Genomic DNA, 16,814 nt, shown 5'->3' on the forward strand with positions numbered 1-16,814 from the left:
ACTTTACACAGTGAATACAGATTTGCATTCACTTGCTAGGTATCCTTCATTATGAAGTAGAGAGTTGATATTTGAAAGATTTGTGAATATTATTATAGTATATGATGGTTCTTAATACAATCCAATACAGCTGAAAAATTAAGCAATCATTCAATGAGTCAATAAATAAAGGTCTAAAGCTGGTTATAAAGCTATTGGAGTAAATTCTGGCTGAAACTTCCAATAAAATAGTGTCATATATCTCCATTCTCCTGCCCCCTCATTCTATATAGCACTAATCTGAGTCAGGCCTGTATAGAACATCGCACTCTATAATTTGTCTTTTCTGGCTATTAACCTGATCTAACAATTGACTTTCTTTTGTATACTCTTTGTTCATGTAGAGATAGCGTTTACCAGGGCATAAGTATTGCGTGAGCTTCTCAGGTGGCTCAGTGGATAAAGAATGTGCCTGCAATGCAGTAGACACAGGTTCTATCCCTGGATCAGGGCAGATATCCTGGAGAAGGGGATAGCAACCCACTCCAGGATTCTTGCCTGGAGAATCCCATGGACAGAGGAGCCTGGTGGACTACAGTCCCTGGGGTCGAAAAGAGTCGAACATCGACTGAAGTGACTGAGCATGCCCACATGCAAGCTATTGCATGTGTGATGGTTACTAGACGCTATGCTGGGTAAGTGGTGGGTGAATGGAAGGCAAGATTCTGTCCATGTCGACATGATTGATTTCTGTGTATCGCTCTGGAGGAGTGATATTCAACACTAAAATGAAATATGTCATGGTTCTCCAGGGATGCTGAAATAAAACATGCAAATGTTAAATCTCCTACTATAAATCAGTTACTGCATTGAATTTTCTCAAAGGGTTTTGCTTTTTTTTTTTTTACCTATATGTGAAAGCAGCCACAGTATCTTTCTATTCCCTGGAGACTTAGCTATAAAACCTATAGGGAAAGGTTATGTTTTAAAGAGAAATTTAAAATTGTTCTTTTATTATATATGCTACTGAATTCATTAAAGTGTAGGTCTGAATTCACTAATGAGGTAGTCAAATAAAGAGTCCTCCAGGGGTGAAATAAAAGAACATTCCATATGCCAATCTATTTATCTCCTTGGCGCCCACCTCCGATCATACTCTTTTTTTTTTTTTTTTTTTGCCTGCAGACTTGGTTTGTGTGTGGATCAAATTACCTTCTATTTTGTTATATTTTTACCCTGGCAGGAGGCAGTTATTGGGCTGTTATTAGCCACCTTCCTTTTAACACCATCCCTTCAGCCACTAAACTGATCTTATTTTCCATTGAAGAAAAAAAAATCTACATGGGTTCAGTCACTAAGGAAGGTGCACCTTCTTCTTTCATACTTATAAATAAAAAATGGCCAAAGGATTTGACATTACTACTGAATTGATTCATTTTTTCAAAAAATAATCTAACAAACAAACAATAAGGCTTATATCTAAGCTGCTGCAGCTAAGTCACTTCAGTTCTGTCTGACTCTGTCCAACCCCATAGACGGCAGCCCACCAGGCTCCCCCATCCCTGGCATTCTCCAGGCAAGAACACTGGAGTGGGTTGCCATTTCCTTCTCCAAAGCATGAAAGTGAAAAGTGAAAGTGAAGTCGCTCAGTCGTGTCGGACTCTTCTCGACCCCATGGACTGCAGCCCACCAGGCTCCTCTGTCCATGGGATTTTCCAGGCAAGAGTACTGGCGTGGGGTGCCATTGCCTTCTCCAATATCTAAGCAGTAGACCTTAAATAAAAATATGAGCTTAAATCAGACCTTAAGAATTGGGAAATTTTTTCTAGTAGTTGATGATTTCAGGAAAGCTTTATCTTCTGATTTATATTAAACTGTCAATAGCTCTTCACTGTTTAAAGAGTCTCTGCCATCATATACACTCCCACACCATTAAGCTAAAGTAGTTAAGGATTTATGAAATATTTGTGTGCTGAAAATCCATCAAAAACTTAAAAATATATATTTCTACTCTTCAAAAAAAAGACCCGAGAATTTTACAAATATACTTCATATTTTTATTTTTAGTAGGCAGTCCATGGGGTTGCTAAGAGTCGGACACGACTGAGCGACTTCACTTTCACTTTTCACTTTCCTGCATTGGAGAAGGAAATGGCAACCCACTCCAGTGTTCTTGCCTGGAGAATCCCAGGGACGGCTGCCGTCTATGGGGTCGCACAGAGTCAGACACGACTGAAGGGACTTAGCAGCAGCAGCCCGCAAGGCACTACAGCTTATGTGTTCAGAGTTAATAATAGCTCCAAGTCATGATTTAGGCAGTGAATTAGAGATTTTCAAGCTATTAGTAATCAGCTTTTTAACAACTTCTCAAGTAGGTACTTTCTTAATTCACCAGAGGAGCTAACTGAGTATTTGGAGACCATAATACAGCTTCAGCTGACTCAGTCTCAGAGGGTAGAGCAGGAATTTGAATGCAAGTATATTTGGATGTAAACAAAGCTCTGCCATTTATATCATTCCATATTTGCTTAGGGCTTCTCAGGTGATGCTAGTGGTGAAGAGCCCATTTGCCAGTGCAGGAGATCTAAGAGACACAGGTTCAGTTCCTGGGTCGGTAAGATCCCCTATAGAAGGGTATGACAACCCACTCCAGTGTTCTTGCCTGAAGAATCCCATGGACAGAGAAGTCTGATGGGCTATATAATTCATGTGGTCACAAAGAGTTGGACATGACTGAAGCAACTTACCACACACACATGCTTGCTTGCTTAATTACCTATTTGTATCATTTTTGGAGTCAAGAAATTATATCTTCCAAAGGCATCCATGTCTTATTTATGATAGTTTCCCAAAGCAAAACAACTCCCTCCTCCTTTTTCTTGTCCCTGGTGCTCATTGCAAAGCTCAATAGGATCTCCTTTACCCTGAACAAGATCACTGATTCTTACCACCTAAATGGTGGTAATTGTGGTCTATTTTCCCCCTCATGTCAGGGTCACATTGCCAGGGCATCCTTGCCCTTTATACAGCAAGAGCAGAGAGGAGACCACCATCTCATATCACTGTCTGAGATGAGTCCTGTTGAGTGACTCTAGCAACATCTTTCAGGGAGTGATTCTCAAACCTGATACTAGTCACTTAAAAAGGCTTGTGAATCAACAGTATTAGAAAAGCAGAAATGGACTCTACTGAATCTGGCACCTTCTTCTTCCTTTTTTTTTTTTTTAATTTTGGACACAGAACTTAATGAGCATCTGCTATATGTTTTGTGTGCATGTGTGTGCTAAGTTGCTTCAGTTGTCCAGCTCTTTGCAACCCTTTGGACTGATTCTGCCAAGTTCCTCTGTCCATGGGATTTTCCAGGCAAGACTGGAGTGGGTTGCTATGCCTCCTCCAGGGGATCTTCCCAACCTAGGGATCGAACCTGCATCTCCTGCATCTCCTGCATTGCAGGCAGATTCTTTACCACTGAGCCACCATGGAAACCCCTGCTATATGTTAGTCACTGCTAAATGCTTGTATGGTAAATACAAAGCAGAATGAATGAAGGTCAAAACTGGTTTAGAGAAAGGATTTTGCAAATCAGAATCAGAACTTCGATCAGTTCCTTCACTATGTCTGTATTAGTCTTCTAGGGTTTCCATAACAAGAACCACAGACTGGATGGGTTAAATGACAGAAATTTATTTTCTCACAATTATAAAGGCTGCAAGTCCAAAAATCAGATGTCAGTGGGCTTCTTGATTTCTCCTGGGACCTCGCTCCTTGGCATGCAGATGGCTGCCTTTTCTGTGTCCTCTCATGGCCATTTCTCTGTACATGCCATCCTTGGTGTCTCTTTTTTTTCTTATGACCCTGGACCTATAAAATTAGAGTGCCACCCTCATGACTTCTTAATCTTCTTCTCCTTAGAGGCTTTATCTTCAAATACATTGAGGGTTAGAGATTCAGCACAGATAAAATTAAAGGGAACACAATTCAGTCCACAAAAATGTCCATTACATAAATAGCCATTTATGTACAGTAGAAAGAAGTCAAAGAGAATCAAACTGTAATTATGATAATTAGCATGGATGCTGGAGCCAGAAGTTCAAATCTTTAGTCTGCCACTTTCTAATTGTGTGAACATTGGTCAAATTTAACTTCAGTGCTTCATTCACTATCTTTTCAAACAGGGACAAGAGTACTGACTTCCTGGGTTATTGCAGATGAAACAAGAGTTAATTCTTAGTGGTGGATGAATAGTTTTAAAAATGACATTATTCCTTTCTCTCCTCTGAATATAACATTATAGGAATGGTGAGAATAAAATGCAAGAGGAAAAATGGCAGAAATAAAACACTCTAATTGAGAAATATTAGCACACTAAATTTTCTTTATTATATTAATTTAGTCTATATAATAGTAGTTGTGAAGAAAAACCAACACAGAGACACAGTTGAGACTCCTAAATTTATAGCTTAATTCATTCTTTATTCAGCACTCATTACATGTTAGAAATTGCTCTGGGAGTTTGGGAGACAGCAATGAGCAAAATAGTCAGAAATGGCTATTCCCCTGAAGCTTACTTTCTAGAATGAATATAGATCACCTCCACATTTCACACCCACTTCAGAAGCTGGGGGAAATGAGACATATTTAATACTAGGAAAAAGCCAATCAATTAGCAACGTCATACAGCAAGCTGATATTTACCAAGCAGCCAGAGAAAACCCAGGAGCAGTATTCACCTGGGGGTTGGAAGGCTTCCCCAAGTGCTGTTCTGATGCCTGACAAGCTGGTGTGGGCTTTTTTTGACAACACGCTCTGGCTCTGGGGCCAACCTGTGCCCAGCCCGGCAGCTGCAGGCTCTCGCAGGCAGGAGCTGGTGCGCCCCATCGGTGAGGGCGGCGCCGTCACCGCGGGTCCTGATGCTCGGGCCAGTGGGATGCGCAGCGAACCCTCATTCGCGCGGATTTTGAAGCCGCGTTGCACACCCGGAGCGCGGCGGGCCCGCCGTGAACCCGCCGTGAATACACTGCCCGGAACCCCGAGCCGTTGATCCTGGGTCTGGGGAGCAGGTCGCCGAGAGTGCCAGTGACTTTGGCTTTGGCTGGAAGTCTCCTGACCCACGTCACCAGCCTGACAGCCTCGCACCAAATCAGAGGGCGGCGCTCGTCACCGGGAGCTCCTGCAGATTAGAACTCGCCTCTCCTAGCTCCTCCCCTCAGTCCCATTTAAAGCTACCACCCGCTTATCCGAAAATTAAGAGTGGGCTCAGTTTCCTCAGCGCTTTCTTCCAGGGCAAGATGGTAAGTGAGGAGCTGGCATTAGCTAGTTCCCTGGCGAAACCGGGGGCGCTCTGAGAGCCAGAAGGCTTTGCCTTTAGAATTTCTTCCAACTTGAACACAAGATTTCTCTGCTACCTGCCAATTAAAACAGGTCTTCTTTGCTGCTCCATCTCCCTTTTCCTCTCCCCTATCTTTTCTTGGCTTTCTATGTCTGCCTCTCTGTCTCTTTTATTCTCAACCTCTCACATCCTTTTGTCCTTTATTTCTATTCTGGACTGTCTCCCAACTTTTCCTTTACACCTGCACTCACTTTTCATTCTACCTCTTCCTCTCGATTATGCACATATTTGCAAACACTTGAACTTGAGGCTAGGGGTATTTTCAGTTTGTTTTCTTCTCAGGTGTCAATTGCATAATAGCACAGCTCTGATTCCAATAATAACCTCAGGGAAAGAGCCTGCAAACATGCCTTTAGAATAAAAGAAAATAGCACTTGATAAACCTTTGGCCGAATTTCTTTGGTCTGCAATGCCCACGCTGGACTTGCTTCAAGACTGGACTTTTTCAAAACTTAACTTATTGGGAATGTTAACAAAGTATGACTTAATTGACTTAACTTTCTTTTTTCCTCTTCTTATTTGTTTTCTTTCTGTTTATGCTATGCCCAAGAAAGTTCACAAGTCAACAAAAGACTTGTCGTGGTCAAAAAGAGTTTGTCCAAAGCTAGGCTCTGATGAAATGAATGGCTTTTACCTGATTAAACATTGACAAATAATTAGGAATGGTCTGTTGTACAAATTAACCCAGGGAGGCTGCATACCTGCTCCTGACTGGACATTTGGAAAGACTGTGTGTTTGAGGTTTGAGGAGGCAGGGGCAGGAGGGTGTTCACTGGCTCAGAACACAGTAGAGAATACATGCCAGACAGTTAGTGGTGCAAGATAACTTTGGAAAGGCATTGAGACCTGGTGATGGAGAGACCTACATAGAGCTTGCTGTCTTTCCTAACTAACCTATTTCAAGAAGATCTAATAGCATTTAAAGTCAGAGGAAGAGAGGAAAGAGGAAGGGAGGAATGGAGCAAGTTTATGATTCAGAAACTAAAATTTAAAAGTTAGAGTATATGGTATGTTCTGTCCATTCCAGCCCTAGCATTCAAAGTTTTTTAAAGTTATTAGAAATATAACTAAGATATTTGCAAGAAAGAGTCAAATAGTTCTTACACGATTCATTCGTTAAGTAGAATTTCTTTTGCTTAGATCTTGGGTACCCGCCTGTTAGATGACTGAGGCATAGCAACAGAGAATACTCCTGGATATTTACAAATTTAGTCCATCCAATACTAGCCTGTTCTATGCTGAGAGGATCTATGGGAAGGACTGGATGAACCACGAAGCTGATTCCTTTCTAGTAATTATATTTGGATCACTCAAAATTAATCTGGGATCTATACTTAGCATCGTTACTGGTTTTTATTCACTGCATGTATTTTCTGCTTCTTTCTCCCACTCTTTTTCCCCTCTGAATGCCCACCACCGCATCTCTTGGGACAACCTCCCCACCCCCAACCAACCTACATACTGAATTTTACAGAACACCCTTCTGCCTTGCCAAGACCAGTACTTTGTAGGAGGCCAGAGCTATAATTGTCCGTATTCCGCTACAACGTCAGAATCTAGTGTTGACGTTTCCACGGAGACTTGGGTCTCTTTCTGGGCTGCTGGTCTCCTGGACAACAGAGAGCCCCAACAGGCACCACAGGCACAGGGTAAGTTCTGCTCTTCTGCTTTGCTGGTAAATCGGAAGCCCTTTCCCAGTACTCATAGTTGCAAGGCACTATGGGCTGGAACTCTGTAGAAGAAGGAATGATAGGTAAGGTTTAAGAAAGCCCAAAGAGTCCTATATTTTGCAGCCTAAATAACTTGCTTTTTTTGTACTTGCCAAATAGTGAAAATGGGATTCTACTCCTTGCCCACTGGATAATATATATTTCTTCCATACTATACTATACATAAAGTATAATATGTATACTTTACAGTTCTTGGAGATTTCCAAGTCATTGAGAAAGTTTAGGTCATTGTCAAAGTTATATAAACAATACTAGTGAATGCTTTGGGAATTAAGAAACTAGTTAGAAGTTTTTTGTTGTGGTGATTGTTTTTTTGTTTGTTTGTTTGTTTTTTGGAATGAGAGAGAAGCAAGCAAAACTACTAACTTAATCTTTTATTTCAAAAAGGAAATTCTATGAATAGTGCCTTATAAATGGGAAAAAAAAAGTCCCATTTTGCCTAAAGAAGACTTCAACTTTGGAGGGGAACATAATTTTTATGGGAAATGACACATTAGTTTTGCCGTGGGGCTTAGTAAACAGTGTCTATAAATATTAAAGAAATTTTCTGTATTAACACTCAAGTTTCTGGAATAACTATAAGACACCTCAGAATTCTTTATCCGTAGTGCTATTTCTGCCACATGAATTTGTTGGATTTGAAGAAAGACACAAGCAAAAAGCCCCCAATTTTTGAAACACACTTAATGTCCAGAAGGGAATTATTTAATTTTAGCTTTCTACCACAAGGAAAAAAGAATGCCCAAGAATATGAAATCAAAGAGTGTATAAAATTTTATTCCTATCTTGTTGTCCATCATTCCAATTTAATAAAAACTATTTCAGTAATATTTTAGTTGACTTAGAGGTGATCAAGATTCCAAACTGTTCTAAATCAGGAAAAGAAAATAAAAGTAAACCAACTTAGTATGCCCAAGCAGTCTTATTGGTAGGCATAATTTGCTGTCAAACATGAAAAAACAAAAACTTTGAAAAAGCATAAAACACACAGATAATGACATTTGACATATGAGTTTTTTTTGAGATTTTCATTGAATTCTTCAGGAAAAAAAGTTCAAAATATTTTGAAATAGAAAGTGCTATTCCATAAAATTCTGAATAGATACTCTCCATCAGACTTCACTGATAGGGAGAGATTTTCATCTGGGAAAAACAATGGTAACATCAAAAATAGGATTTGATTCTAGAGACAAACACTATATTACCTAAGCACTACAGCTTAGAAAATAAGATAAAAGCTTAGAAAACATAGTGGAATTGCAATGTAGGCCTAATTGAAGGTGGGGCAAATAAACATTTGCATGAATTAGTAATGCAGATAGGAACTCTTATCTCCTGAAAATTGACCTCTGTAGACACTTGCAGATAGTCTTTAAATATTTCTTTCATAGCGTGCCTGCCCCTTCTGAAAACTTTAAATATGTCATTTTCCCATGTGAAGGCAATGGCTAACTTCAGAAAGGTAATTTAACTTACTGCCTTTCTGAAATCCTTTGGTTAGTTCTTTATTATACAAAAACTGCGTTTGTATTTTCTCAGTTATCCATTTTGTGTTTTCACATAGAACCATCAGGTGACTCGAATTTCCCTGTTCCTAATTTGTGTTCATGGGAAGAGGCTCAGCTTTCCTCTCAGCTCTACAGGAATAAGCAGGTACGTATGGATAATCAGAACATGGAGATCAGCCGTGTTCCAAGTAGATCATTCTCAACATCGTCCCTTAGTGTCACATGGTTTCCATGGAGAAGTCAAAGTGAAGTGATCAATGTGACAGAAAATAACAACAAAACCAAAACCCTCTAGAAAGACTTGCAGTCAAGCCCTAAACTCTCACATATTAGCTGAATGACCTCTTGAATCTTCTTTTTCTTTAATCTGTGAAATGGAGATATTTGTACTGTCTACCTCAGAGGGCTGGTGGAAAGGTCAAATGATATAATGAGTGTGATAGTATTTTTGAATCATAAATAGCTCATCACTTAGACAAGAGATGATGACTATAAAAATTCTTACAAAGATTGCTTAATTTTCCATATTTTGTTTGTTGTTATTTCTGAGAGTAATTTAATCTTGTAGACATACAAACAGATTTATCTGAGATGGAAGGAATCCAACCCATATTGTTTTTTCTTTCTTCTTCTTTTTTTAACATGCAAGAAAGAAGCTCAGTGAAACCTTTCTAAACACTGTTTTCTATATTTAAACAGTTGCACACAGCTCATTTTCCTACATACCTTCTTGATCTCCTTGTGGTTATGATTTTAAAAGTCATATAATCTCTCCAAACACTTTGCAAAGAATAAAAAAAATTCAGAGCACAAAGCTGAACAATCAGGTAGTAGGTGGGTGTAGATTGAATTTACGCCTTGGAGGACAAGGGCTCCCTGAGATTGTGTTCATAAAACAAACAGAATAATAATCAAGTTTAAGTAGGTTAAGGATCAGTGGTATTATTATAAGGTTACAACGTCAATATAGTGGAGCAGCCGTCACCATTGTCTGCTTTTTGCAGCTCCAAGATACTTTGGTACAGAAGGAAGAAGAACTTGCTAGGTTACATGAAGAGAATAATCATCTCAGACAATACCTGAATTCTGCTCTAGTTAAATGTCTTGAGGAAAAAGCCAAGGTATGTGACTATCCCCTTTATACAGACAGAGAAGTGATGTGAGAAAGAAGACCATTTGGGTAAAAGTCCTTGATTAAATGTAAGTGTATGAAACAATATGTCTTGAAATTCATCAATAGGATGGATGAATTTTTCTGAAAGAAAAATAACACTTTCAGAAGAATGTTTATGTATCATTTCTCTGAAGTATCTAGATTGCAGATTTTAGCCATAATGTTACAAAAGGAGTTGCTAAAGAATCAAAAACCAGTCAAGGGGGCTGCTAAGACAACAGAAATTAATCCTAAAATAGAGTTAGATGGTTGAAACATTGAGGTGGGAATTAGATCTGAGAGACATGGGTTTCTTTCAATTGTCTGTTTGACTTTAGGTAAATCAGTCTCTCACTTGGGGCCTTATTTAGTTCATTTGTAAGTGGATGGACTAAAAAGATCTTTCAAGAATCTTTCCAGCTCTAAATGTTATAAATATGGCTGGAGCCGAATGGAGCTGAAATCTCTTAACTGACGATTAGACATAGCCAGTGACATAACCTTTTAATGAACATTGTGTTCTTACCCTTTAAAATGTTTCTAACTCATGGATAGTTTGCCATTAGTCCCTTTTTGTTATTCTTCCTTTTGAGAGGTTTTGTATTTTTTAAATTATCTCTTTGCCATTCTCTTACCATTATTGTTTTATCATCAATCTTTACCTTACTTCTAGGCAAGCTACATTATTTATCTAATTCAATCATATTGCTTACAACTCTTACCAGATATAACAGTTTAGAGAAGAAAACCCACTATATTAGTTTCTTCAGAATTCTGTTTGGTTTGTTAAGAAAACAGCGTATAGCTCACAGTTATTAGCCCGGGCTCTGATCTTCAGCCGCTATTCTGTAAAAAAAAGACAGTTATCAAAGCAGTAAGTGATATTAATTAGGCAATTTTTTCTCTCTTGTTCTCAATTTTCCAAGATTTAGAATAATATGATACATATCACATGGGAGTGCTATGAAAGTTAGTAAAATTAGAGAAAGAGTGTTCCCTAGCCTTTTAATCAGTGGTTCAATCTAGATTCAGATGGCTTAGGTTTAAATCTAAGTTGAGCAATCCTTAGCAAGTCACTAATGTGCTTCTGCCTGTTTCCTCATTAAAGAAGATTTCAATAGCATCTACATAAAATGAGGTCATGCATGTACCTCAGTACATGATAGTTGTTATTATTGCCATAGTAACAATAATCATTACTTCCCTGAACTGAAATTTTAAAGACATCATTTACTCCCTTCAACTTTTAAATGACTAGTACAATAATATGAATTGGAATTTCTAAGTGGTAACATGTCATCATAGATTTTAACTTAAAGACAGGTTAATCCAATCAGTTTTGCTTTGTATGAGAAAATAAAAATGTATTCAAGTTTTCTAGGGAATTAATGTAACTGGTAAATATTTGACAATAGTAAAGAAAATGATGTTGGGTGATTGTATTTTTTTTTAATTTTATTTTATTTTTAAACTTTACATAATTGTATTAGTTTTGCCAAATATGAAAATGAATCTGCCACAGGTATACATGTGTTCCCCATCCTGAACCCTCCTCCCTCCTCCCTCCCCATACCATCCCTCTGATTGTATTTTCAAATACTATTTCCCCAGAAATTGCTGTCATCAGATGAGTTCTCCAAAGCATGTAGAAAATTCAGAAAGGGGAAGAGGAAACCCAAAGAGCAAAGATATTTTCCTCCTGAGATTCCCCATCATAAAAATGCCAAGAGAAGCCTTGCTAGTGAATTTGCTAACTGTGGACAACATGGACCCCCTGTGGATCCCTGGGTTCTTCAGACACTGGGGTTAAAAGACCTCAACACCATTGATGACACCTCATCAGCTAACTACAGTGCCCTCTCGTCTCATGCCAGACAGACCACTAGCACATTTCCCCAGTTTCTGGATGAGGCAATTGATTATCCCAATGCCCCTGGGGAAGATCTGCCAATTGACTATGGAGGTGATAGAACTACCCCCTTGCCAGGCACTGCCAACCACAGTGAAGATTTTCACTTCCTTTCTCAACTTTCAAATCCTCCAGGAGGACTACAAACTCTTCCTTACTATACTTCTGATGTGTCACCCAATAAGACAGAGATGGCCTTTTCCACATCCTTGAGCCCTCACTGTAATGTGAAAACGCACTCCTTCCACCAGGGACAAGCCTTTGTTCGTCGAGATGAAGAGGGAGGCTGGAAGTTTACCTGGGTCCCTAAGCAGTCTTAGTGACACCCTCTTCTATCACAAAGGACTGCCATGAACTCTGTTTACAAGACCCCTATTGCACTTGAACCTGACTATGTGGAAAACACAAGCTATTGCCCAGACAGTCTCCTGCCACTTTAAATGTCACTCTCAATTACCCGCTTAAATCTGCAGGGAATGGCTTCCAAGAATCCATAATGAAACATGCCTGCTCTTCTTCCACCTAAATTTGACTTGTTTACACACCCCCACCTGCTGTTGACTTCCTCCCTTGGCCTTTTACTTGAAAAGGTATTTTCCAAATGCCTGAATATTCCTTTGAGACCTAAATGTGCTGTTCCAATTATAACAAGTCTAACAGCTTTTCTTCTCTCATCAAGCAGTTTAAATGTTTGCAGCCTTCACCTTCTCAGTTTTATTTCTCTTCTGTTCCTCTTCATTTCTAAAAACTGCTTTTGAAATGAGCATTTTAATTGCTCGAAGTACCTGCTATTAGGTGTTCAAATATCTGAGGGTGGGGTTGAAACAAGTATCTTTGCCCATCGTTGTTCCTGAAGACATAATATAGGTATAAGTAACGTTATATGAGACAGTTTGTTGAGTGTCCCATGGTGGAATTGACATATTTCTTCAAATACTATAACTCTACTAATAAGCAACAACACTGATAAATTAAAAGATAAAAGATATTTAAAATTATACACTTTCCTGCATAGTGTATCAGCTTCTGTGGGCACCTGGCATTTTATCTGTAACCAACGTGACTCAAACAAGAACATTTTTTGAGGGACTTGTGGTAACAGAATAAGTCACTGTCCTAAACTGCTTAGATGCTGATAAACTTCTATTCCTGAGAGTATAGTCTAGCCTAGCCCTGACATTGTATTACTCATCCATTCAGTCATTCATGTGTTCATCTTTTCATTCATCAATACACCCAAAATATTTGTAGAACACCAACTATTGGTGGTGTTGGTGTAGAACACCAGCACAGTTCGTACCAGGCATCATGCTATGAGGTAGTGATAAAATGTGAACACGTTAGATGCTGTGGGTACCCTCATGAGACTTAGACCCACTCATCTGCTGTGACCTTGAGAAAGCTACTTCCCTGGTATGAACATTCAGTTTTCTGAGCTGTAGAATATAGAAGTCAGACTAGATAATCTCTAACATTCTATAAATCAAGCCTGGGTCCCATCAGCTTTATCCTAACATTGTCATCCCAGGGCACTATTCTCTAGTTTTGATTGGCACTGTAGATATGTTGGATGAACTTTTTTATTTATAATTTTTTTTTAATGTGAGCCATTTGTAGTTAACACTAGAAGTCATTGCTCTGATCACAGTATTCTTTTCCTGGTATGAATCCATTTTGGGGTTAAATCAATCTAATTGTGTGAGAACATGAATCTAAAAAATATAGACATTATTTTTCAAATAAGTGTGCATAGATTTAATGGAAATATTGACATAAAAGATGTCTCTCTCTAAATTAAACATATTCTTCATGCTCATGCTAGTTTTTCTTTCCAATTCCTCAAGCTCCCTATCCTTTCTAGAATATTTTACATTTCAAAGATGGGCACCTATTATTTTGGGGGGACCAAGCTTCAGTTGATAATAAAACCCATCATGTTGAATGCCCTTCCCATTTTTTCTTTATTCTGCCCTTCATTAAGTTGTCTGCACAGCCAGTGCCTAGTGAGTGAAAGTTGCTCAGTCGTGTCCAACTCTTTGCAACCCCGTGGACTATACAGTACATGGAATTCTCCTGGCCAGAATACTGGAGTGGGTAGCTTTTTCCTTCTCCAGGGGATCCTCCCAACCCAGGGAACCCAGGTCTCCCACATTGCAGGCAAATTCTTTATCAACTGAGCCACAAGGGAAGCCCTTCATTAAGTTGCCTGTACAGTCAGTGCCTAAGAGCATGAGTATTCTATTTGGAATTCTTTGCAACTAAGAGATACCTTTCATTTTTTTGTTGCTGCTGTTTGGTTTTTGCTTTATTTTGGTGATGTGAACAAATAATCTTTGTCATAAAGCTTTGCTACCACCCAGTTTTTTCTATAATCTGTGAAGGGGAATCAAATATATTTTATGATTTAAGAATAAATAGAACACATTCTATTTTCTAAACACAAAATCCAAAATAAAAAAGTTCCTTTTACATTCTAGAATCGGTTCCCTGTATGGGTAAAATTTATCTCTTTTTAATAACAAACTTAAGAATTAGAATTGACTGTACTATAGTAGTAGGAATCAACAAAGCAACATAAATATTTTGAAAGTATAAATGATCAAGCAGTAAAACAAAATTGATTAGTCAGTGAATAATTATTTTGCATTTTTATGTGCTTTATCATGTGTTAGGTACTATGAGGAAGCATCCAGGCTCAGCACATTTGGTACATAAAACAAAGCCACATAAAATGTAATAGCTTTTAAATGAAACTTGGTCTCAGGCCAGTTTAAAGAAATTACAGCACATTTGTGGTAAATGATAACTTGCTCTGGCTTATATGGGAGAAAATTACCACTTATTCTCACAATCACATCTATAGGTATTTGATATTCACTTGAATTATGTATAGAATATTATTTTGCTGATGTTTAAAAAATTAGAAATTTTTCTCACTTGAGTATATGTTCTAACTTTATGGTCTTACTATGCCCATCCAGCAAACCAGAGTTAATATTTTACTAATATAAAGTGCAAAATAAAAATTAAATAGCACTTTTGTGATTGCAATGAATATTTTTATATTGTGCATAACATTTTCTAAACATTTTCTTCTCCTGGATTTTAGGCATACTCATTTGATGTGCACCTGTTTTGTACGATATATGTGGCCAGACCAATATTTTCAGCATTTAGAGTTCATTCTTTATCTAGGATACATTCCAGGTGTTAAGTGGCCTAAAAGGTCAAGTGCTTTTTGTGTATAGCACTCTTTACCTCCGATAGAAATTAGAATCCAGTATCGGTTTTTAATATTGATGACATTTCCAATGTCCTCTGGTCATCTGAAAATAAATCATACTTGTATCTCATGAGCATCTGGAAAATAAAGGCAATTGCAAAATTTATTTATGCAGGTGACATTTAATGAATGGGAGTGTTTAACATTACAGTGATGCTAAATTATAATTTTGAAAATTTTGAAGAAAAGAAACTATGTTAATCAATGAAAATAATTTCTCTGATCTGTTTCAAGAGAACAGCAAAATTTTTAAAAAGCGTGATAAATCAATTCAATAACTGACCTATTAAGTACAGAGTTAATCTGTTATAATTTTTTGATACATTTATTTCTTGCCTGTAAGTCAAGATGTGTGATTTACATTTGTTTCAGCTTACCAAAAGATTCACATAAGATAAATAAATAATAAATGCATCATTTAAAAAATTAATAAACCAAATAAAATTGGTTTATAAGTTACAAATATATGGTATATTTCATAACATATTTGTCATATTTTTGTCTACATTTGTTGTTACATGAACATAACCAGACATCCAGTTATAATTGTTACAATGGATATTCTATAAATGTAAAATACAATTTAACACTTAATATTTTAAATGATTTTTATGTTTATGATTTAAAATATTTTTAATTATATGTGTCAATTTTGTAATGAATTTATATCTAATAAATAAATAAAGGGCAAAAAACTGAATCCTATATTTTTGGCCTTATTTTAGAAAATTTTTCAGTGAATGAGCAACAGGCTAAGAACAAGTTTTCTGTATTCATATCTGCCATAAGTTTGGCAATAGAAAAATATATATTTTAATTTCCAAATAGTGGTATGACTAATAATTGTTACTCATTTGACAGATGTAGTCTGTGCCACGCTCTGCAGAAGATATAAGGATAAAATATGTGCTCAACTAACATGGCTATAAATGAGAGAAAAAGCTTAAATAAGCTTAATCAAAGCAAGAGAATAATTAACCTTCATAAGTAAAAGTCTGTGCTTCAGATATGGCTGGATCTAAGTGCTCAACCAATATTGTCAGGAATCTGGTTTGGGATCTCAAGGAAAACTGATGATTAGGAATGGATTCTGGAATGGAGTTAAGATAGTACTCACTACACAAAAGTTTGGCAGAAACCAGGATGAGATAGGCGATATGAACGTGAAGAGCAACTCGTTATATCCCATGAACTATTGTACAGTTATGTAACATTCTCTTTATTGTTCGCATCATAAGCCCTCCCTTCCAAAATGAATAAAACCTCAGTTAATGTTCCAGGCTGTTCTCAGTCATACCAAGGGAGATTATGAAAATATTTGGGTGTCTGCACATAAAAACTGTGAGGAGATTTTCCCCTGAGATCACTATAAGAAGCCCTAGGGGAAAATTAATATCAAGAGATATTAATATATCTATCTATCCCTAAGGGGAAAATTAATATCAAGAGAAATAATTTGAGACTCACATATCATGTCAATAATCATTTTTACACAGATTTCCAGTAATGAGTAATTCACATTTTACTTGGTTTCTCTACAGGGATTTTTTTTTTTTTCTTTTTTCTTGGAGACAACCACCTCTAAATCTCATGCTAAATAAACTTGAAAATTCATGTCATAATACAGTCTGTTAGAAATATCCTGATTTCTACTTTACAAATGAGAAAACTGGCTCTAAGTGTTTTATAGTTCAAGTTGTAACAAGAAATTTAGGCCTGAACTAAACCCTGGGCACTGACTTCAGACATAACTTTTTTTTTTCCTATATTATACAATCATGATATTTGGGACAAGTAAATATATTTACAGTCTGCAATCTGTTATAGACTATTATAGGTCTCAGAGCTAGAGACTTGGAAGTA

General features: G+C 37.4%; 1 protein-coding gene and 1 long non-coding RNA gene across 3 annotated transcripts in view; one reads left to right on the top strand and one right to left on the bottom strand.

Moving 5' to 3' along the window:
- Positions 1-5,140: 5,140 nt before the first annotated feature.
- The window catches only part of GMNC (geminin coiled-coil domain containing), a 137,571-nt gene continuing 125,897 nt past the window's right edge, over positions 5,141-16,814 (top strand). The window contains exons 1-5 of one of the 2 annotated variants that reach the window (XM_002684863.6): positions 5,141-5,270; positions 6,843-7,017; positions 8,663-8,751; positions 9,611-9,727; positions 11,371-14,932. In XM_002684863.6, coding sequence (XP_002684909.2) covers positions 5,268-5,270; positions 6,843-7,017; positions 8,663-8,751; positions 9,611-9,727; positions 11,371-11,988 — 1,002 coding nt within the window. In that variant the 5' untranslated portion in view covers positions 5,141-5,267 and the 3' untranslated portion in view covers positions 11,989-14,932. Of the gene's footprint in view, positions 5,271-6,842; positions 7,018-8,662; positions 9,728-11,370; positions 14,933-16,814 lie in introns of those variants that run through there. The other variant, XR_009495077.1, reaches the window with a different exon arrangement.
- LOC112447419 (uncharacterized) lies at positions 6,929-16,155 on the bottom strand. The gene is made up of 4 exons (XR_003035618.2): positions 16,069-16,155; positions 14,927-15,028; positions 10,482-10,605; positions 6,929-7,100 (listed from the first exon to the last, which is right to left on the bottom strand). It is a non-coding gene; the product is annotated as an uncharacterized lncRNA (long non-coding RNA).

The sequence above is a fragment of the Bos taurus genome, chromosome 1 (assembly GCF_002263795.3).
Source record: "Bos taurus isolate L1 Dominette 01449 registration number 42190680 breed Hereford chromosome 1, ARS-UCD2.0, whole genome shotgun sequence".
NCBI lineage: Eukaryota > Metazoa > Chordata > Mammalia > Artiodactyla > Bovidae > Bos > Bos taurus.